The sequence below is a fragment of the Melanotaenia boesemani genome, chromosome 5 (assembly GCF_017639745.1).
Source record: "Melanotaenia boesemani isolate fMelBoe1 chromosome 5, fMelBoe1.pri, whole genome shotgun sequence".
Lineage (NCBI taxonomy): Eukaryota > Metazoa > Chordata > Actinopteri > Atheriniformes > Melanotaeniidae > Melanotaenia > Melanotaenia boesemani.
In genome coordinates, this window is record NC_055686.1 from 20,124,183 (window position 1) to 20,150,075 (window position 25,893).

Genomic DNA, 25,893 nt, shown 5'->3' on the forward strand with positions numbered 1-25,893 from the left:
ACGGTGGTTTTGCCTGGGGCGGTCGGGCCCCGTCGGGTTCCTTGGTGGGGCTTTGCTGGGGGGAAAGGGTGGCCCTTGGGCCTGTGGGGCGCCTGCCCTCCGTGCGGCCCGCGCCGCAGCGCCCGGCGCCCACTGGGCCTGCTCGCCATCGCCCTGGGCTGCCCGGTGCCTCTGCCCCGTCGCGCCGGGGGTTCCGGTCTGGGGACCCCTCTGCTCTGGTCCGGGTGGGCCGCTGCTCTGTCTGCTTTGGCTGTCCCGGGCTTGGTACTCTGTGGATCTGCTTGGCCTTTGGGGCCTCGGGCTCCCCCCGTCCCCCGCTGATGCTTCGGGGTGCGGCGTGATCGCGGCCCCCTTGCGGGTACACATTTCCTCCCTGTTGCATGGCCACACATGCATATTAACACGTGCATGCTCACAAACGTGCTCGTCTCTCCATCCGCTTCTCACTAGATGTAGCTGATATGTTTGTGTGTTGGTACGTCCATCTGCAGGTACGTTTGATGACTATTGTAATTTTTTATATTATCATCATTCTATCTTTCTTTCGGTATCATGTAGTACTGTGGTAGTTTATGTTGTTGTTTTCTTTTTTGTGATATGTTCTGGGCAGCATAGACAACTGTTATTTCCACATTTTAATCCTGTCCTTTTCTCCCTTTTTTTTTTTCTCTCTCTCTCTCTTCCTCTATCTCCCTGTCAGGTTCGGCACTGACATATAAGACTAAAGAAAATAAGATTACAATAAAAATTAAAGCTGCAAGCAGCGATGAAGGCCCTCGCACCTCTGGCACCGCTCCGGCCTATTGCACCGCCCCCTCAGCCGGTAACCTCCCTCCCCAGCACGCTCGATCTCGCTTGCAGCCGCATGCTCACTCATCCCCAGGTTTTCTGCCTTGGATGGTCATTGTCTCCCTCTGAGGATCACCTGGCACATCAATGGGCCCAATAATGACATCAGAAGTGTTCAAGACCATGTTCAGACCAATAGTGTGAAATAAATATAAAGAAAAGCATGGTTTTAAGATCCATAGATATCAACATGGCCAGTTGGTGGCTCTGTAGTGTTTGATCATGTACTAACATGTTCAGTTACGTGGCCATTTTGGTCAAGATAGGTTGTTTTATATGTAAGTTATATCAGTTTCATCAATCATGGCGAGATATCTAAGTTTGAGGCCACGCCCCCGCCATGCCCTTTCTCGTTTGAGAAAGTTTTGCATAACTTTTGATCACACATGCCTCTGGAAGCTTCAGAGTGATTTTGAGGTAAATATGATAAAATCTGTAGGAGGAGTTCATTCAAATGCAGGGTCAAGAATTAGGCAAAAATGACCTTAAAAACGACACTTTTTTCAAAATGGCCAACTTCCTGTTGAAATTAGCCTATAGGTCTAATGGACAATGTTGTACATCCTGGCATGGTAAATCAATGTGGTGAATTTCATGCATGTCGGTCCACGTAGGGGGCGGGGCTGGTTGATTAAGATATTGTAGGGGGCGCTATAGAGCCACTATGTCACTATTCAAGCATATGTCAATTTGGCTCAGTTTCACATCTGACTACGATCTTTCCTGCTGAGTTTGGTGGAGATCGATGGTACAACGGGTGAGTTACAAGTACTTCCTGTTTGGTGGCGTCGGAACAGTATTCGCCATGGTTACGTTTGGCAAGGAACTTGAGATTTTTATTGTGGTATCATGAAAGGGTTTGACCTGTTGTCAAGCACTTTCAAGTGTCTGGAGTTCATGCCTGAGGAGAAGGACCCTGGCAACTGCAAAAAAGCACTTCCTGTTGAAAGTGGGCGGGGCTTAGGGCTACACCGGAAGTGGTCATATGGGTGTGTTTGGGACCAGACCATGACTAAACCCTGTGGGTTTGGTGTTGATTGGGTGAAAATTCAGGAACTTATAATGATTTATGATGTCATGGCGTCTTATCGAAGTTCGCCATGGCGCCACGATCTCGCCTTGCAGTGTAGAGCAACAGTTTTCACCAGATATCATCACCAACTTGTTTTCAGGTGTCTGACCCAGTTTGACCCATGTTGTGTTGAAAACGTCAGAGAAGTGGGTCTTCAAGTAAAAAACATGACTTCCTGTGGCCAGGGGGCGTGGCCTATTCATACTACAATAATGACCACGTAGATGTCTTGAGGATGGGACTGGCATCATACGTGGCCATTTTCGTTCAGAAATGTTGTTTTATGTGGGAGTTATTTCAATTTCGTCTTTCATGGCGAGACATCAAACTTTGAGGCCACGCCCCCTGTACGCCCTTACTCCTTTGAGAAAGTTTTGCATAACTTTTGATCACACATGCCTTCTGAACATCCTGAGCCATTTTGGTGTCAATACGATAATATCTCTAGGAGGAGTTCGTTCAAATACGAGGTCAGTAAAACCCCAAAATGGCGACTTTGACCCAAAATGGCCGACTTCCTGTTTGATTTAGACCAATGCCATAATTTCATTTTTTGTTGGACCCTACATGTAATACATGTGTAGCAAGTATCATAAAGATTGATGAGATGTAGTGGAGAGGCTACAGAAATAGGTGGCGCTCTTGTTCAATTTTGCCGGAACAGTCCAGGAAACAGCAAAATATGAAATTTTTCACATTCCAATGGGGGGGGTAGGCAAAATTTGGTGAGTTTTCGAGCATGTTCAGGCCCCGAAAAATGCAATTCATTGTGCGAAATAAAAATAATAATAAACGCTTGCATTTCAATAGGCCTTCGCACCGCCTCCGGTGCTCGGGCCTAATAATAAAAATATCAAGGGCAGCCATGTATATAACATGTCTCCCTTGGTAGAGCAAATCTGTCAAGCAAAATATGGCACACAGACCACCGTTCTGTATGTTAGGATGCTGGACAGGACAGGGTAAAAGAAAAAGAGAGAAAAAAAAAAAAAAAAAAAAAAAAAAAAAGCCAGTGATTATCAAGGATTTAAAGACTTTGCAGCATCAGTGGGAACTTTGGTTGAGTTCCTATGTTGATACATTACTCACCAAACTACTTGCTAACTGCAGAGATACATTTGCAGAGCATTGCTTCAAAAGGGATATTATCCAGAGTGGCAGTACCAGTACATAGACTCTTAGCTGAATGGCTAGAGAAGAAGGTCCAGACCCTGCAGGTGTCTCGACGAGTAGCAGCAACATGCCAGTTGGAACCTATCAATCATAAGGAACACAAAATAGTTAGACCACAAAGAATTAAGACTGCTTCTGTTCTACTTGGTAACCAGCAGGGAACTCAGACCATTAATGCCTCACCTGGATCCAGCACTGTGTCAGAATCTAAGAAATGTGATTGCTTTAAACCTTTTTGTCCCTACTGTAACAATCAGGAGCACTACCTCAATGCTTGTGATAAATTTGCCAAGCTAACTAATAGTGCTAAAGCTTGATGGATAAAGGAAAGAAGAAATGCTGGAGGTGTGGGAGAGGACATTAACCTGAAAACTGCACCTTGAAAAAGCTTTGCGCTATTTGTGGAGAACAATACTTGCTGATACTGCATGATGCGGTAACTGTTTGCACTGCACTTGGATGGACCATACAGGGACCAACCACCTTCCTCCATCAATTTTCAGATAAGTGCAACTGTCTTCATTTATCCTCCTTTCCCTTCTCAGAGGAGTTACAGTAACATGTCCAAGACTTTGGCAGTTGGATACACTGCCCTTCCAAACCAGCAAAGAAGCAGTCCGCTCCAGAGAAGACAAAGCAGCTATAGTGGAGCTGGAGCAGAACACTGTCCGAGTTACAGTTGATGGGGTGTCCGGGTATGACACTCCACTCCTCCGTAGGAGTAATGCATCTAGCCAAAAAGCACCTCTTTCTGCCGTGATGTCACTTCTCAGAGCTACAGAGCGCCACCTGTCAGGCAAACCTGAGCAATTTCAGAAGTACAATGAGAAAAAAAAAAGTTGAAAGAGGCTGGATATGCAGTGAAGATCAGCACTGAAGTGAACAACTCTGAGGAATCGTGGTTCATCCCTCACCACATTGTACAGTATATCATAGTTGTCTTTAAATGCTCATTTACCTACCAACAAGCATTCAACAATGAAGAGGTAGTTGAATCAGTACAGCATGTGTAACTGGAACCTGGAGGGGAAGTTTAAGGTCCTCTCCGAATTGCCGTAGCAAGAGCAGCAAATCACACACTTCCAGTTCAGCAAACTGTGCGCACACTGGTTCAGTGATTCACAGCTCGTGTAAAAAGCCAGAACGCCACAGCTGTAGGTGCGTGTGTATGTCTTCCACACTGAATTTTGGTGTTGTGTCCTGGCTCGGTAGTTGATCATTTTTATTTTGCTGTGCTGTCTTGAGGTGCTTGATTAGCATGCTAAATTGCCTCCTTTTTGTTGGTGTAGGTGCTATTTTAGGACCCATGTTGTCAATTTGGTTAAAACCCTTTGTGTGACGAAAGGTATTGGATCTTCTATTTCCTTGTTCTTACTGTATTGTGTTTTCATAAGAGTAATTGCTTGTTTCCCTGGTTGTAAAGGTTGGTGCACCAGGAGGGTCAGGTGTTGGTCTCTGCCTTTCTCAAATGGCTGATCTACCAGCTGCATGGATGTGCATCAACCAGCCACCATATTGGTCAACTGGAGTTGATTGCTTTGGTCCCTATTCCATAAAAATAGGGCACAGACACGAGAAAAGATGGGGCATAATTTTCAATTGCCTGACAACTCAGTGTGTGCACTTGGAGCTTTTATCCAGTCTGGATACAGATTCCTTTTTGCTTGCTCTGCGACGCTTTGTGGCAAGAAGAGGGAAACCATATGAGATTCTTTGTGACCATGGCACTAACTTCCAGAGTGGAGACAAAGAGTTGCAAGAAGCCTTTGCTGAGCTTGAGCCCTCCTTAAAGAAACAGCTGGCTGAGGAAAGCATTGCCTTCAGATTTAATCCCCCACTCGCTCCTCACTTTGACAGTACATGGGAGGGAGAGATCAAATCAGTCAAAATTTCCCTGTCCTGAAAGACCAAAACCATTCCAGAAGAGGTCCTCATGACAATATTAGTGAAAGTTGAGGGGATCTTGAACTCAAAGCCATTTGGTTATACCACATCCGACATTGGAGATCCAGATCCCATTATACCGAACCTTCTGCTTATGGGGCGTCGTGATGAATCTCTGCCCCAAGCAGTGTACGGCCCTAGCACTATCTTAGGCTGGCATCGCTGGAAACACAGTCAGGTTTTGGCTGACAATTTCTGGGTTCAATTCACCAGGAACTACCTCCCCAATCTACAGCTTTGTCGGAAATGGCATGCATCTACTCCACAGCTCAAAGAGGACCAAGTGGTCATGATTGACCATCAGCTCCCAAGAGCACTTTAGCTAGTTGGACGCATAACATGAATCATGCCCAGTGATGATGGCCAGGTTTGCTCAGCTGAGGCGGACACAAAGGAAACAAAATACATTTGTCCTGTGGCTAAGCTCATCTCACTTCCCAAAATGCCAGAGGACTAGGGACTACAGCCATCATTTGCAGGGACATTTGTTTCTTCACTAATTCACTCTGTATATTTGGAGGCATGTGTGCAAATTTCCCCGCCCAGACTCCTCTGGCTCTCCAGATGTAATAATGGAACGCACCCAAATACTGCTGTGCACTGCACAAGCTCAGAGCTCTGAGTAAAGCAAGTGAGAGTTTTGTTGGTTCTGCAATAAGTTGGTGATTTCTGTTAAATGTGTGTGAATGAAGATGTAAATTTTGCTTTATTTATCATTTGAAGTTTATCATATGTTTGTTCCCACCAAACACTAAAGCTAATATGTGTAGTTCGATTTAACGGTTTGCAGTAACTGAAATGTCACGTAGCCTTGAGTCTAGCCTTTCAGTATCTCTCAAAATATGTTCTAAAGCAACACTATATACACACGTGGACAAAATTGTTGGTACCCTTCGGTTAATGAAAGAAAAACGCACAATGGTCAGAGAAATAACTTGAATCTGACAAAAGTAATAATAAATAAAGATTCTATGAAATTTAACCAATGAAAGTCAGACATTGCTTTTCAACCATGCTTTAACAGAATTACAAAAAAAATTAAACTCAAGAAACAGGCCTGGACAAAAATTATGGTATCCCTAGGAAAGACTGAAAATAATGTGAGCAAAGGTACATGTTAATCCAAGCTGTGTCCACTAATTAGCACCACAGGTGTCTACAATCTTGTAATCTGTCAGTGGGCCTATATAAACCATCCTTTAAAACAGGATGTAAAATGGGTGTAGCAATAAAGAATTTCAAACTCTGTAAATTTTTAACTTTTGTCTGAAGCCTTAAAAAAAAGCTAAAATCAAAAAACTCTTAGAGTTACAAAAACAAATTTCAACTCTTGAATGGAAACACTGTTACTATAAAGATCCACTTTTTCTCCAACAAAGCTGTCCTCTGAAACAAGAAAGTGGAAAGATTTACTGTGACAAATTAAAAAAGATACTTAGATATACAGATGGGTGCCAATGGGGGAGGGCACTGAGCAGTGCTAACTCTGCCCACAACTTTCAGGTAAGTTACTAATGAGCTATCTGGTCCTCTGCAGAAGCAGAGTCCTGGAAAACGGCGCAGGTTTTGTAAACTTTGCCAAAAATCTTCATAATGACAATTTAAAGACCACTGAGAACATTTTAAATAGTTCCAAATAAGAATTGGAGTGGATCTTTAAAAATATACTAGTACACCATTGTACGCAAATATATGTACTGTAACAAACCAAAAACAAACAAAAGAAAACAAACAAATACTAAAGTGTTTTGTGTTAACACTAAAAATCTATTTGGTCTTTACCTGCAACTGTAAGCAATACAATATTCAGACTTTTGTACTTTAAAGATTGTGTACTTCATTTTGATGTGGCCAAGCAAAGTACTCTACTGAAATTTATTTGAAATCCAAAATGATAATTTCACATTATTACTATAATTTTTTGGCAGGCATTAACATGTCACACCTTGTTCAATTAAAGGGGTAAGATCATAATATCCAGTTTGTCCAGTTCAGTGAAAAGAATAAACAGTTGTTGCCTGGAACATGAAACAGTGCCTCAGTAGAATTTCTTAGAAGGCGTCACAGCCTTTTATGATGCATGAACTATATAAAACCATCCAAGTGGTGTAGTCAAGGTAGTTTATGGAGCAGCAACACAGCTTTCAACAAACCTCTGAATTTGACTGCTGCTTTGGTAAGTGCATCTCTAAGTTGGTTGTCTAAATGTTAGTGATTATATTCTTTTAAAATCATTTGAATTTTAATTAACTAATTTATTGATTGCATGTTAAACAATATTTTATAAAGTTTTTATGGAAAATATTTTAAGCTCTGTGTTATACAACTGTATTAGCAAAATAATACAGAATTGTTTCCTATTATTACATTAAAAAATTAATTTATATATATATATATAATTCATCTTATGATACAAGAAATTTGTTTATCTAGTTATTTTACTTTTTAATTTCCAGCACAGTGTTTAAATTTCAACTTTCCCATTGTTTTAAAAAAAAGTAGCAACAGTTTGTTGTTGTTCATTAAATTAAATTAATAATTTTAATATTATTGCGATTAATGATTTTCACAGGTCTTCTTAAACTTGTGTTTTGAAACCCAACTTTCTTGAGATTGAGCTTTACAAAATTAGTGATGCTTGTAAAATTATCATCAAAACTGAGATTGATGTCCAGACTAATCTAATAAATTACAAAATAATATCCATTATTGTCAAAATAATAGATTTGATTCCTGATTTTGGTCATCAAATCAAGTAAATGTTTATTCAATGCATGTAGTATGGAAGTCAAAGTTCAGCAACACCCATTTGCTCAAATGTTTTCATATTAAAATTAGGTGTGCCCACATTTTTAGCTGTAAGTGTGCAAGTGTATAAATAATTTTTGACATGGCGTTTCAGTTTTGCAACATTCTTATTAACACTAGAAGTCCCAGAGAGGGGTCAATTGACCTTTCTACCTTTACAACCCAGAGATGGGTCGATTGACCAGTAGGATTTTAGCTAAAATCCTGTCTTAAGCTGCGAACAGCTTCTTTTGTTTGTAGACGAGTCAATTACTGGCACACCCCAGGAGGGCGCATACTTAGGGGAGACACTGTAGACTCTTGAAACTGGACTGTCAACTTTTGCCCAAAGCTTGGCTTGAGACACTGCTTGGTCCCCTGAGTATGAGATTGGAGTAGACCTCAAACAGATTCAGAAAGGTTTTCCTGCATTCTAGTATATTTCAAATAATTAAAAATATATTTGATATGATATATGATATATACCTCCTCGACACATTTGTGTGCTTTTAGAAGAAAAAAAAAAAGATAATCATTGTGGGCCTTCAATAAAAAAGCAAACAATTTAGAATGATATGACAAAATGATGAATTCATATTTTTTTAAAAAATCACTTTAAAAGGTCCAGCTCTCCTCTTTTCATACAAATGAAAAAATACAAATTTTTCAGAATTTTTTACCAATTTTTCAAACTTTCTAACCCAATGTTCATATGTCCAAAAAGCCCAAGCAATGAACAATTTTGAATATTTAAAATGAACATTTTTTGATTGTGGTGGTACAGGCAGGGTCTGTGAGTAAAATGTCCAGAAGCATTAGTGTCTAAGTCAAGAGGGCATAAATGTCAACATGACAAAGATATAAAAGAACAACTGTGAATTTTTTCCAATGCTTTTTATTTTTGTCATAAAAAAAACAACAAAACAGTTAAAATAATGCAAGTAATGAAACAATTTCACAAATATTTACACAAGGCTACAGTGGCATGCCCTTGTGTGAATGGCTTTTCTGCTCTTTCAGCAGTCCGTCTGTGCTAAGTCCAAACATGCTTGGCACTTCCATGGTATCTCCATCCTGCATTTGCCACATGTGTATTTGTAGCAGTCAACACATCTTACAGTTGCGCAATTGTTCTTGCATCGATGGTTGACCTGACATTTTGCCCTTTTCCCAGGGCTAGGTGTGGGAGGTTGCTGCTGAAGCAGTTGCTCCTTATGTGCCTTCTTCTGACTCACATGAGAGTTGGCCAACTCTTTCGCGAGCTCAACCAGGAAGTCCACTCTTCTCTCCTGCACTCCGGTGCATTCCTTATGAAGAACATGAGCGTTCCGTGCCGCCATGTCGATCATGTTGTAGAACACGGCGACTGGCCATCTCCGTGTTCCTGCACGCACGCTGTACTCCCGCACCATCTGGTCCATCACATCCACACCACACTTTGTGGTGTTGTATTGTGTGACAGTGTTTGGCTTCCTTTTGGTGGTATTCTCAGTCTCAACCACATTGTGCATGCTGCTGAGAAGATAGACAGTCTTTTTCCGTTTCGGCGCATATACTGTGAGTGTTGCACCAGTGGTGGAAAACACTCGAGTGGTGAATTTAGTGTGGTCCTTCAGTCTAGTTGACTGAGGAATTTCCCGGCGAATCTTGTTGACTGTGCCAAGGATGGTGGTTTTCCGGCTAAGCAGTCGTTGCACAAGGGACAGCGATGTAAAAAAATTGTCTGTTGTTACAGTTCTGCCCTTATCCATGAACGGCTCCATCAGCCTCATCACTACACTCTCAGAGAGTCTCTCTCCACTGGGACGACTGGGGTCCTTGCCAAGATATGGCAGGATATTGCAAATGTACTTTGATTTCAAGTCACAAGCCAGCCAAAACTTAATGCCAAATTTGTCCGGTTTTGTTGCAATGTACTGCAGAAAACTGCAGCGAGTCTTTGTCGGGAAAAGCTGTTCATCAATAGTGATGTGTCGACCAGGGTTATAAGATCTGATGCAGTTATTGACAAAAGATTCCCACAGATTAGAAATTGCAGCAAACTTATTTGTCTCCACTCGCTCACTGCGTGTGAACATGTTATCAAAGCGTAGGTGTTGCATGATGTTTTGGAAGCGCTTTCGGGCCATAGTAGCAATGATTCGTGGGTTTCCCAGCTCTGCTGACCAATTGTCACGTAGTGATGGAACTTTCTTCACCCCCCGCAAGATAATAATTGCAATAAATGCCATTAGTTCTGGGAGGTTCATGAACCAATCTGCCTGCTCCTTTTGCCGTGCATGCTGAATGGTCCATTCTTGAATGCTACGAAGCATTTCAAGTGTTATAAAACAGAAGAAGCTTTGAAGACGAGTCCGGATACTTCTTCTGGCCTTAGCAGTTGGCTCTCCATCTGTGCCGTATGGTTCTATTGGGGTGAAATTGAGACATGTCCCCAGCTGTTCTTCATGCCACACTGTGCCATCTTTAGCCATCTCTGTCCTCTCACTTCCCAACCGAGCCCTCTTTTCTGGCAGTGGAGCAGTCTCATCATCTGCAAGGTAAACAATTTCACAATTTCAGAGGACGAAAATAGGATGTTTTGGAAATAAGATTAAAAAAATCCTTTATTTGTACCAAAATGGAGAAATTCCAGTGTTGCAACTCACAGTACAGGACAAAGCAGAAAGAAAGAAATTTGTCATACCAAAAAGTTCAATAATAGTTTCAAATCTTACCTGAAGACTGCTCAGAGTCAGAGTCCGAATCCAGCTGAATTTGTATCTCTTCTCCATCTGAGTCACAAGGGTTTGTATAGCTGAGGATCAGGTCCAATGCCTGCTGAGTTGTAAGCCGCCTCTGCATTTTGCTTCCTTCTATTTGTTCGAGGTGAAGCTAGCTACTATTTATCCCCCTCAGCCCACCATCCCCCACTGCCACAGAATTTACCAGACGTTTCAAGGTAACAAGGAGGGGCTGGATGCAATGGGTGCATTCCTCAGGTAATGGCTGCATTTACAAATGAAGAGATGCTAATTTTTGCCAGCAGAGTCGTCAGTTTGGACTAAAGGTCTTTCGACCCTTCTCTGGGACTTTAGGGAGACATCAAAATTCCTGGGACTATCAATGAAACTGTGACATCCTGACCATTACATTATGACACTGGGCAATGTATGCTGGGTATCTGGGCAAGTTTCCACCACCTTTATTTTGAACATAAAACACAGAGGGTGAGGTTCAATCAGGTTTATTTACAACTAGGAAGATGAATGAAAAGGAGAGCCCTAGATGGTGTAAGCGAGCAGATTGACAGGCAGGAATTCTAGGTGTGGGGTTTAGGGTATCAATACTTCCACAAAAAGTCTTCTCTCAGCTGATGGATGTAGGTGTGGCTGGCAGTGTTCCAAGGCCGGTTTTTCTAAAGAGCAAAAGAAAAAGTAAGGGCAGGCAAAAGGGAAAAACAACTTTTTGTGATTGGACTTGTCCTGTCCAGTGTAATAGCAAGCAGAATGTTGTTTTAGTTGCCATATTGTACCCAACAAATTTTCCAAGAGGAGCTAAAGAATTAAAGAGCTCCTCTTGATGCTTTTGTGGCATTTTTTATTTTAAATAAGTTTATTGCTGAATACCTATTAATGCTGGGCCTGACAGGGGGACAAAGGAAAGGAGTAAACAGAAGAGAAAAGGAGAATAAAGAGAGAAAAGGGGAGATAAACAAACAAAAGATTAAAAAAAAAGATCACAATAAAAAAAATAGACAAACAGCTGCTACATTTGTTTAAAACAAAATAAACAAACACAAAACTTCCTAAGGCTTCTGAAAGAAAACAGCAGAGAGACACCTGGGGGTATTCCACGAAGCTGGATAAAGGGAAAGCCGGGCTTATCTTGATAAGTCTGGCCCATTTAAGCCAGAGTTCCGTTCCATCAACGTGGCTTATTTGAATGCCCACTGAGTAACCATGGTAACTTATGCACCAGAACTAGGCAGCTAGAACTTGGTGTTGCCTGTGGCATGAAAAGCTCTTTATAAATAAAGTTTGATTTTCCACCATCCACTCGTCAGGGTGGATGGTGGAAAAGAGTTACAAAAATAAATCTCAGGACCACCCACATAGCGAGGCTATGTAAGCCTCGCCTGAATTAGCCTCAAGTAGATGTAGCTGAAATGTGTTGGGACAGATTGAGCCTTAATTCAGAGATGGTGTTACTCAAGCAAGGCTTTCTCGATACAGCCTGGCTTGCTTTAGCTATATGTTCCTGGAATACCCCCCAGAGGCACCTGTTAGAAGACAAACTGTAAAACAACATAAAAACATGAATTTTACTTAACACCTGAATTCACTTACAATTTTTACAGAAAAGTAACAAATGTAGGGGACAAAAAATCTGTGAAAAAAGAAAAAGAAAAAGACTTTTAGAAATAAAGTACAATTTAATAATAAATAAATAAATAACAATAAATAAAGATTGATATTAAATAAACAAATAAAAATAAATAATAGTAAATCAAAGCATATAAATAAATAAAATAGAATAACTACATATAAAGAAATAAATTAAACACAGGCCAAAAGTGGTCTGATGCAAATTAGCAACACCGGGAGTTAACGGGCTAAGAAAAAATGTGCCTTTTATATAAATACTGTGCCAAATTCTGTATATTAAACTTTACAATAGTCACTTATTGTACAAGATAAATAAATTATTACAATGCTTTTTGTTCACAAAAAGGCAGGATACTGTTTTAACCTTACTCCTCTTTGGGTCAAAAATTAAATGTTTGTAGAACTTATGGGCTCGACACACAGAAGGCGATGTCGTTCCTTCTTTATTAATTTCCTATAGAACTAGTGACAGGCATCATTCATGTATGTGAAATGTTGCGCCCGTTCATGTAGACATGTACACAGGGGCTTGCAACGCAACACAAAAAAACAACTTTTGTTGCTGTCGCATGGTACTACAACCAACCAGCGAGGGGCTTCATTGACTGACCAGTGAGCTAAGAGCAGGCTAGACAGTACAGTCTGCAAATACTTTAGACAAATACTTTAAACATAGAGGAACAGATTATTTTAACTGTGTCTGACTTTTCCATACTTCACACAAAGATTATAGAGATGTAAATAAAAAAAAAAAAAGGCAGGGTGTGCCGCCAGGGTGAATTTTTCCAATCACAGGTCCTGGATTTAAATGGATCACCCTTGAGGTCCCCCATCAAATGATAATTTTCACCATGCTGTTTCCTTGTTTATAAAATAGGGTGAACCCAGGGTTGTCGTTCTCTTCTGTTCAACAGTCAACAGCAAGGTTTCTGTAAATTTAGGAAAAATCTTCTGCCTCTTCATCCTTTATGCTTTGTCTGTCACAGATTGCTTTGAAAATGTCAAAATTCCTTCCAACCACTCCAATCATAACAAATAAAATTACTTGTAGACAAGCAATCCAAAAGCATAATGTGCAACACTCCGCCGTCACTGCTGTTTGTCGTGTCCCATGGGTTGCATTGCATTACATTTAAAGCATAATCTTCAAATATGTTATGGTAAATGGACTGTATTTATATAGAGCTTTCTAGACATGTTGACAACTCAAAGCACTTTACACTACATGTCACATTCACCCAATTACATACACAGTCATACCCTGAAAGACACATCAGGAAGGCAACTTGGGGTTCAGTGTCTTACCCATGAATATTTCAACATGGAGTCAGGAGAAACCTGGAATTGAGTTGGGTAGACAGGAAGTTGCATGGGAAACAATAAATTTGAATGATGCCATATTTTCATTTGTAGTCTGAGTGACAGCATCATTTTACAACAAGTTTTCTCCTTCTGTACTTATTTTCAGCAGAAAGCATAACAAATTGTCACCACACACGTCTTAACTAACCAGTTTCTCTTAGTGAACTTTATTTAGTTTTAACAAAAGTCTGAGAAAATTCCAACAGGAATGTGTGGTGACATCTAAAACAATAATATCACATGTAGATTCAACACAGTCACATTCATTCATGAGATCACAATAACTAAATGAAATATCAAAATATAATTTTATTCCTGAGCTCAAGCAGACCCCTTAACCCCTTAACGTATGAATTTACTTACAATTTAGTAAAAAAAAAAATTATACTTTTAAAAAAAAGCAAATGCTGGAAAAAATTTTGTGAAAAACATAACAAAAAGAAAAAAACTTCAAGTAATAAAGTATAATTTAATAATAAATAAATTAATAACAATAAATAAATAAAGATGGTTGATAAATAAACCATATAGAAATAAATACATAAAATAAAAGTCAATAAAAGCAAACAAATAAATAAAATAGAATAACTAGATATAAAGAAATAAATTAAACAAAGGCCAAATGTGGTTTGATGCAAATTAGCAACACCAGGAGTTAACGGGTTAAACAAAATCTGTTTTTTATGTACACAGACTGTGCGAAATTCTGTAAATTAAACTTTCACATTTTAACATCATGTAAAAGCGAAATGAAAAATAGCAAGTCTTTTTGTACAAAAATAGATGGGATGCTGTGTAGACCTTACTCCTCTTTGGGTCAAAAGTAAAATATCTGTAGCACTCATAATAACAAAGGTAGAATAGTCTAACTTTGTGATAGTTACACACCATTTCTTAGAACAAAACAAATGTAAACAAATATGTGCTTTCCTAAGCCCTTCTATTGCATCAATGTTTGATCTATATTTTCAATATGGATTGATGCTACTGGATCACTGATAAATGAATCAGGTTTTTCTTGTGGATTGATGTATTTCTACAGCAAGAATCCAATAAATTTCCAAGCTCTCAAAATGTAACGTAATAATCAAGACACAGCATTAAAAAATAACTAATCACTAAGGGAAGTAATTATTCCATTATATAAAAAAATTTTCAAATATGTTATGGTAATTGGACAGTGCTTTTCCAGTCAAGCTAACTACTGAAAGCACTTTACACTGCATTCATCCAATCAGACACACATTCATAGTAGTTGTCCACCAAGTGGTGGGCAATTGCTCTTCCTCCTGAGCTACAGCTGCCCAAAACATTCCCTTTTAAAGAAATTGTAAATCCATCTGCATGTTATTTTAATAATAATAAACTGAATATAAGATGTGACTAGTTGGAAAGACTTTTTTTTTGTTTTAGTGACCCACACCTTCCTGACCTCTAACAATTAAAACATCAAAACAGAACAAACATTGCAAAATCATTCTTGTATGGTAAATTCACAACTATATTGTTTGTTTCTTTTTGTTTTTTACTAGTTCACAGTCATTGATAACATGTTGTTAAATATTGCAGGCTAAAGAACAATATACAATGGGGATTGGAAAGATTATATTTTTCTTGCTGATACTAACAGGTGAGTTATAAAATGGATTGTATAACATTGAAATGGGAAAGATGTGAAGAAATTAAAATGGAAAAATATGGGCATGAGAAACTAAATATACTAATAAAACTACAGGTACAGCTGCAGGTGCTTCCAATGAAAAAGCACAAACAACAGCAACAACAACTAAACGAACAGCTGCCCCAACATGTACAAAAACTGCAATGACAACTAATGGTGGACAAACAACAACTACAGATGCCCCAACAACATCCATAGCTGAACCAACAACTACAGATACCCCAACAACAACCACAGCTGAAGCAACAACAACTACAGATGCCCCAACAACATCCACAGCTGAACCAACAACAACAAATGCCCCAACAACAATCACAGCTCAACCAACAACAACTACAGGTGCCCCAACAACATCCACAGCTGAACCAACAACTACAGATGTCCCCACAACAACCACAGCTGAACCAACAACAATCACAGCTGAACCAACAACAACCACAGATGAACCAACAACAACTACAGATGCCCCAACAACAACCACAACTGAATCAACAACTACAACTGCCCCAACAACAACCACAGCTGGACCAACAACAGCTACAGATGCCCCAACAACAACTACAGCTGAACCATCAACAACAGATCTGCCAAAAACAACCACAACTGAACCAACAACACCAACAGATGCCCCAACAACAACCACAGCTGAACCAACAACAATCACAGATGAACCATCAACAACTTCAGATGCCCCAACAACAACCACAGCTGAATCAACAACTACAACTGCCCGAACAACAACCACAGCTGAACCAACAACAGCTACAGATGCCCCAACAACATCCACAGCTGAACCAACAACTACAGATGCCCCAACAACATCCACAGCTGAACCAACAACAACAAATGCCCCAACAACAACCACAGCTCAACCAACAACAACTACAGCTCAACCAACAACAACTACAGGTGCCCCAACAACATCCACAGCTGAACCAACAACTACAGATGTCCCAACAACAACCACAGCTGAACCAACAACTGTAGATGTCACAACAACCACAGCGGAGCCAACAACAACCACAATCACCCTGACAGCAACCACAGCTGAAACAAGCAATAGAGATGCCCCAACAATAACCACAGCTGAACCAACATCTACAGATATCCCAACGACAACCACAGCTAAACCAACAACTACAGATGCCCCAACAACAACCACAGCGGAACCAACAACGACAGATGTCCGAACAACAACCACAGCTGAACCAACAACAACAAATGCCCCAACAACAACCACAGCTGAACCAACAACACCAACAGATGCCCCAACAACAACCACAGCTGAACCAACAACAATCACAACTGAACCAACAACTACAAATGCCCCATCAACAACCACAGCTGAACCAACAGCAACTACAGATGCCCCAACAACATCCACAGCTGAACCAACAACAACAAATGCCCCAACAACAATCACAGCTCAACCAACAACAACCACAGATGAACCAACAACAACTACAGATGCCCCAACAACAACCACAGCTGAATCAACAACTACAACTGCCCCAACAACAACCACAGCTGGACCAACAACAGCTACAGATGCCCCAACAACAACTACAGCTGAACCATCAACAACAGATCTGCCAAAAACAACCACAACTGAACCAACAACACCAACAGATGCCCCAACAACAACCACAGCTGAACCAACAACAATCACAGCTGAACCAACAACAACCACAGATGAACCATCAACAACTTCAGATGCCCCAACAACAACCACAGCTGAATCAACAACTACAACTGCCCCAACAACAACCACAGCTGAACCAACAACAGCTACAGATGCCCCAACAACATCCACAGCTGAACCAACAACTACAGATACCCCAACAACAACCACAGCTGAACCAACAACAACTACAGATGCCCCAACAACATCCACAGCTGAACCAACAACAACAAATGCCCCAACAACAACCACAGCTCAACCAACAACAACTACAGGTGCCCCAACAACATCCACAGCTGAACCAACAACTACAGATGTCCCAACAACAACCACAGCTGAACCAACAACTGTAGATGTCACAACAACCACAGCGGAGCCAACAACAACCACAATCACCCTGACAGCAACCACAGCTGAAACAAGCAATAGAGATGCCCCAACAATAACCACAGCTGAACCAACATCTACAGATATCCCAACGACAACCACAGCTAAACCAACAACTACAGATGCCCCAACAACAACCACAGCGGAACCAACAACGACAGATGTCCGAACAACAACCACAGCTGAACCAACAACAACAAATGCCCCAACAATAACCACAGCTGAACCAACAACACCAACAGATGCCCCAACAACAACCACAGCTGAACCAACAACAATCACAACTGAACCAACAACTACAAATGCCCCATCAACAACCACAGCTGAACCAACAACAACTACAGATGCCCCAACAACATCCACAGCTGAACCACAAACAGCAAATGCCCCAACAACAACCACAGCTAAACCAGAAACTACAGATGTCCCAACAACAACCACAGCTGAACCAACAACTGTGGATGTCACAACAACCACAGCGGAACCAACAACAACTACAATCGCCCTGACAGCAACCACAGCTGAAACAAGCAATAGAGATGCCCCAACAATAACCACAGCTGAACCAACATCTACAGATATCCCAACAACAACCACAGCTGAACCAACAACTACAGATGCCCCAACAACAACCACAGCTGAACCAACAACGACAGATGCCCCAACAACAACGACAGATGCCCCAACAACAACTACAGCTGAACCATCAACAACAGATCAGCCAATGACAACCACAGGTGAACCAACAACACCAACTACAGATGCCCCAACAACAACCAGAGCTGAACCAACAACAACCACAGCTAAACCAACAACAACCACAGATGAACCATCAACAACTACAGATGCCCCAACAACATCCACAGCTGAACCAACAACAACTACAGATGCATCAACAACATCCACAGCTGAACCAACACCTACAGATGTCCCAAGAACAACCACAGCTGAACCAACAACTGTAGATGTCACAACATCCACAGCGGAACCAACAACAACTACAATCGCCCTGACAGCGACCACAGCTGAAACAAGCAATAGAGATGCCCCAACAACAATCACAGCTGAACCAACAACAACCACAGATGAACCAACAACAACTACAGATGCCCCAACAACAACCACAGCTGAACCAACAACTACAAATGCCCCAACAACAACCACAGCTCAACCAACAAAAACTACAGATGCCCCAAAAACATCCACAGCTGAACCAACAACAACAAATGCCCCAACAGCAACTACATCTGAACCAACAACTACAGATGCCCCAACAACATCCACAGCTGAACGAACAACGGCACATGCCCCAACAACAACGACAGATGCCCCAACAACAACAAATCTGCCAACAACAACTAAAGCTGAACCAAGAACAACCACAGCTAAACCAACAACAACCACAGATGAACCATCAACAACTACAGATGCCCCAACAACATCCACAGCTGAACCAACAACAACTACAGATGCATCAACAACATCCACAGCTGAACCAACACCTGCAGATGTCCCAAGAACAACCACAGCTGAACCAACAACTGTAGATGTCACAACATCCACAGCGGAACCAACAACAACTACAATCGCCCTGACAGCAACCACAGCTGAAACAAGCAATAGAGATGCCCCAACAACAACCACAGCTGAACCAACAACTACAGATGAGCCAACATCAACCACAGCTGAACCAACAACACATACAGATGCCCCAACAACAACCACAGCTGAACCAACAACAATCACAGCTGAACCAACAACAACCACAGATGAACCAACAACAACTACAGATGCCCCAACAACAACCACAGCTGAACCAACAACTACAAATGCCCCAATAACAACCACAGCTCAAAAAACTACAGATGCCCCAAAAACATCCACAGCTGAACCAACAACAACAAATGCCCCAACTACAACTACAGCTGAACCAACAACTACAGATGGCCCAACAACATCCACAGCTGAACCAACAACTACAGATGTCCCAACAACAACCACAGCTGAACCAACAACAACCACAGCTGAATCAACAACTACAATCGCCCTGACAGCAACCACAGCTGAAACAAGCAATAGAGATGCCCCAACCATGACCACAGCTGAACCAACAACTACAGATATCCCAACAACAACCACAGCTGAACCAACAACTACAGATGCCCCAACAACAACCACAGCTGAACCAACAATGACAGATGACCCAACAACAACGACAGTTGCCCCAACAACAACTACAGCTGAACCATCAACAACAGATCTGCCAAAAACATCCACAGCAGAACCAACAACTACAGATGAGCCAACAACAACCACAGCTGAACCAACAACAACTACAGATGCCCCAACAACATCCACAGCTGAACCAACAACTATAGATGCCCCAATAACAACCACAGCTGAACCAACAACAACTACAGATGCCCCAACAACATCCACAGCTGAACCAACAACAACAAATGCCCCAACAACAACCACAGCTGAACCAACAACTACAGATGTCCCAACAACAACCACAGCTGAACCAACAACAACCACAGATGAACCAACAACTACAAATGCCCCAACAACAACCACAGCTGAACCAACAACTACAGATGAGCCAACACCAACCACAGCTGAACCAGCATCTGTAGATGTCACATCATCCACAGCTGAACCAACAACAACTATAGCTGAACCATCAACTACAGATGTCCCAACAACAACCACAGCTGAACCAACAACGACAGATGCCCCAACAACAACGACTGCTGAACCAACAACAACAGATCTGCCATCAACAACCACAGCTGAACCAACAACAACATATGCCCCAACAACTACAGCTAAACCAACAGCTACAGATGTCCCAAAAACAACCACAGCTGAACCAACAACAACCACAGATGAACCAACAACTACAAATGCCCCAACAACATCCACAGCTGAACCAACAACAACTGCAGATGCCCCAAAAACATCCACAGCTGAACCAACAACAACAAATGCCCTAACAACAACCACAGCTGAACCAACAACAACTACAGATGCCCCAACAACATCCACAGCTGAACCAACAACTATAGATGTCCCAACAACAACCACAGCTGAACCAACAACAACCACAGCTGAACCAACAACAACTACAGATGCCCCAACAACATGCACAGCTGAACCAACAACAACAAATGCCCCAACAACAACCACAGCTGAACCAACAACTACAGATGTCCCAACAACAACCACAGCTGAACCAACAACAACCACAGATGAACCAACAACTACAAATGCCCCAACAACAACCACAGCTGAACCAACAACTACAGATGAGCCAACACCAACCACACCTGAACCAACATCTGTAGATGTCACAACATCCACAGCTGAACCAACAACAACTATAGCTGAACCATCATCTACAGATGTCCCAACAACAACCACAGCTGAACCAACAACGACAGATGCCCCAACAACAACGACTGCTGAACCAACAACAACAGATCTGCCATCAACAATCACAGCTGAACCAACAACAACATATGCCCCAACAACTACAGCTGAACCAACAGCTACAGATGTCCCAAAAACTACCACATCTGAACCAACAACAACCACAGATGAACGATCAACAACTTCAGAAGCCCCAACAACAACCACAGCTGAACCAACAACTACAAATACCCCAACAACAACTACAGATGCCCCAACAACAACCACTAGCTGAGCCAACAATGACAGATGCCCCAACAACAACTACGGATGAACCAACAACAACAGCTCTGCCAACAACAACCACAGCTGAACCAACAACTACAGATGCCCCAACAACAACCATAGCTGAGCCAACAACGACAGATGCCCCAACAACAACTACAGATGAACCAACAACAGCTCTGCCAACACCAACCACAGCTGAACCAACAACAACTACAGATGTCCCAACAACAACCACAGCTGAACAAACAACGACAGATGCCCCAACAACAACTACAGCTGAACCAACAACTACATCTGAACCAACAACAACAGCTCTGCCAACAACAACCACAGCTGAACCATCAACTAAAGATGCCCCAACAACAACCACAGCTGAACCAACAACTACAGATGCCCCAACAACAACCATAGCTGAGCCAACAACGACAGATGAGCCAACACCAACCACAGCTGAACCAACAACTGTAGATGTCACAACAACTACAGCTGAACCAACAACTACATCTGAACCAACAACAACAGCTCTGCCAACAACAACCACAGCTGAACCATCAACTAAAGATGCCCCAACAACAACCACAGCTGAACCAACAACTACAAATGCCCCAACAACAACCACAGCTGAACCAACAACAACTACAGATGCCCCAACAACAACCACAGCTGAACCAACAACTACATATGCCCCATCAACAACCACAGCTGAACCAACAACAACTACAGATGCCCAAACAACATCCACAGCTGAACCAACAACTACAGATGCCACAACAAAGACCACAGCTGAACCAACAACTACAAATGCCCCAACAACAACCACAGCTGAACCAACAACAACTACAGATGCCCCAACAACATCCACAGCTGAACCAACAACAACTACAGATGCCCCAACAACATCCACAGCTGAACCAACAACAACATATGCCCCAACAACAACCGCAGCTGGACCAACAACAACCACAGATGAACCAACAACTACAAATGCCCCAACAACATCCACAGCTGAACCAACAACAACTGCAGATGCCCCAAAAACATCCACAGCTGAACCAACAACAACAAATGCCCTAACAACAACCACAGCTGAACCAACAACAACTACAGATGCCCCAACAACATCCACAGCTGAACCAAAAACTATAGATGCCCCAACAACAACCACAGCTGAACCAACAACAACTACAGATGCCCCAACAACATCCACAGCTGAACCAACAACAACAAATGCCCCAACAACAACCACAGCTGAACCAACAACTACAGATGTCCCAACAACAACCACAGCTGAACCAACAACAACCACAGATGAACCAACAACTACAAATGCCCCAAAAACAACCACAGCTGAACCAACAACTACAGATGAGCCAACACCAACCACAGCTGAACCAACATCTGTAGATGTCACAACATCCACAGCTGAACCAACAACAACTATAGCTGAACCATCAACTACAGATGTCCCAACAACAACCACAGCTGAACCAACAACGACAGATGCCCCAACAACAACGACTGCTGAACCAACAACAACAGATCTGCCATCAACAACCACAGCTGAACCAACAACAACATATGCCCCAACAACTACAGCTGAACCAACAGCTACAGACGTCCCAAAAACAACCACAGCTGAACCAACAACAACGACAGATGAACCATCAACAACTTCAGAAGCCCCAACAACAACCACAGCTGAACCAACAACTACAAATACCCCAACAACAACTACAGATGCCCCAACAACAACCACAGCTGAGCCAACAATGACAGATGCCCCAACAACAACTACGGATGAACCAACAACAACAGCTCTGCCAACAACAACCACAGCTGAACCAACAACTACAGATGCCCCAACAACAACCATAGCTGAGCCAACAACGACAGATGCCCCAACAACAACTACAGATGAACCAACAACAACAGCTCTGCCAACACCAACCACAGCTGAACCAACAACTACCGATGTCCCAACAACAACCACAGCTGAACAAACAACGACAGATGCCCCAACAAGAAGCACAGCTGAACCAACAACAACTACAGATGTCCCAACAACAACCACAGCTGAACCAACAACTGTAGATATCACAACAACCACAGCGGAACCAACAACAACTCCAATCGCCCTGACAGCAACCACAGCTGAAACAAGCAATAGAGATGCCCCAACAATAACCACAGCTGAACAAACAACTACAAATGCCCCAACAACAACCACAGCTGAACCAACAACGACAGGTCCCCCAACAACAATGACAGATGCCCCAACAACAACCACAGCTGAACCAACAACTACAGATGAGCCAACACCAACCACAGCTGAACCAACAACTGTAGATGTCACAACAACCACAGCTGAACCAACAACAACTACAGATGCCCGAACAACATCCACAGCTGAACCAACAACAACTAGAGCTGAACCAACAACTACAGATGTCCCAACAACAACCACAGATGAACCATCAACAACTTCAGAAGCCCCAACAACAACAACAGCTCTGCCAACAACAACCACAGCTGAACCAACAACAACTACAGATGCCCCAACAACATCCACAGCTGAACCAACAACAACATATGCCCCAACAACTACAGCTGAACCAACAACTACAGATGTCCCAACAACAACCACAGCTGAACCAACAACAACCACAGATGAAGCAACAACTACAAATGCCCCAACAACTACCACAGCTGAAACAACAACTACAGATGCCCCAACAACAACCACAGCTGAACCAACAACAACCACAGATGAACCAACAACTACAAATGCCCCAAAAACAACCACAGCTGAACCAACAACTACAGATGAGCCAACAACAACCACAGCTGAACCAACATCTGTAGATGTCACAACATCCACAGCTGAACCAACAACAACTATAGCTGAACCATCAACTACAGATGTCCCAACAACAACCACAGCTGAACCAACAACGACAGATGCCCCAACAACAACGACTGCTGAACCAACAACAACAGATCTGCCATCAACAACCACAGCTGAACCAACAACAACATATGCCCCAACAACTACAGCTGAACCAACAGCTACAGACGTCCCAAAAACAACCACAGCTGAACCAACAACAACCACAGATGAACCATCAACAACTTCAGAAGCCCCAACAACAACCACAGCTGAACCAACAACTACAAATACCCCAACAACAACTACAGATGCCCCAACAACAACCACAGCTGAGCCAACAATGACAGATGCCCCAACAACAACTACGGATGAACCAACAACAACAGCTCTGCCAACAACAACCACAGCTGAACCAACAACTACAGATGCCCCAACAACAACCATAGCTGAGCCAACAACGACAGATGCCCCAACAACAACTACAGATGAACCAACAACAACAGCTCTGCCAACACCAACCACAGCTGAACCAACAACTACAGATGTCCCAACAACAACCACAGCTGAACAAACAACGACAGATGCCCCAACAACAACTACAGCTGAACCAACAACTACATCTGAACCAACAACAACAGCTCTGCCAACAACAACCACAGCTGAACCATCAACTACAGATGCCCCAACAACAACCACAGCTGAACCAACAACTACAGATGCCCCAACAACAACCATGGCTGAACCAACAACGACAGATGCCCCAACAACAACTACAGATGAACCAACAACAACAGCTCTGCCAACACCAACCACAGCTGAACCAACAACTACAGATGCCCCAACAACCACAGCTGAACCAACAACAACTACAGATGCCCCAACAAGAAGCACAGCTGAACCAACAACAACTACAGATGTCCCAACAACAACCACAGCTGAACCAACAACTGTAGATATCACAACAACCACAGCGGAACCAACAACAACTCCAATCGCCCTGACAGCAACCACAGCTGAAACAAGCAATAGAGATGCCCCAACAATAACCACAGCTGAACAAACAACTACAAATGCCCCAACAACAACCACAGCTGAACCAACAACGACAGGTCCCCCAACAACAATGACAGATGACCCAACAACAACCACAGCTGAACCAACAACTGTAGATGTCACAACAACCACAGCTGAACCAACAACAACTACAGATGCCCCAACAACATCCACAGCTGAACCAACAACAACTAGAGCTGAACCAACAACTACAGATGTCCCAACAACAACCACAGATGAACCATCAACAACTTCAGAAGCCCCAACAACAACAACAGCTCTGCCAACAACAACCACAGCTGAACCAACAACTACAAATGCCCCAACAAGTACCACAGCTGAAACAACAACTACAGATGCCCCATCAACAACCACAGCTGAACCAACAACAACTACAGATGCCCAAACAACATCCACAGCTGAACCAACAACTACAGATGCCACAACAAAGACCACAGCTGAACCAACAACTACAAATGCCCCAACAACAACCACAGCTGAACCAACAACAACTACAGATGCCCCAACAACATCCACAGCTGAACCAACTACAACTACAGATGCCCCAACAACATCCACAGCTGAACCAACAACAACATATGCCCCAACAACAACCGCAGCTGAACCAACAACAACCACAGATGAACCAATAACTACAAATGCCCCAACAACATCCACAGCTGAACCAACAACAACTACAGATGCCCCAACAACATCCACAGCTGAACCAACAACTATAGATGCCCCAACAACAACCACAGCTGAACCAACAACAACTACAGATGCCCCAACAACATCCACAGCTGAACCAACAACAACAAATGCCCCAACAACAACCACAGCTGAACCAACAACAACTACAGATGCCCCAACAACATCCACAGCTGAACCAACAACAACAAATGCCCCAACAACAACCACAGCTGAACCAACAACTACAGATGTCCCAAC

The 25,893-nt window shown here is 42.5% G+C and overlaps 1 protein-coding gene across 1 annotated transcript in view; it reads left to right on the plus strand.

Annotated features, from left to right (window-relative positions):
• Positions 1 to 3,525: 3,525 nt before the first annotated feature.
• The window catches only part of LOC121639264 (cell wall protein DAN4-like), a 30,848-nt gene continuing 8,480 nt past the window's right edge, over positions 3,526 to 25,893 (plus strand). The window contains exons 1-2 of the mRNA XM_041984424.1: positions 3,526 to 3,530; positions 3,640 to 3,809. Coding sequence (XP_041840358.1) covers positions 3,526 to 3,530; positions 3,640 to 3,809 — 175 coding nt within the window. The remainder of the gene's footprint in view (positions 3,531 to 3,639; positions 3,810 to 25,893) is intronic.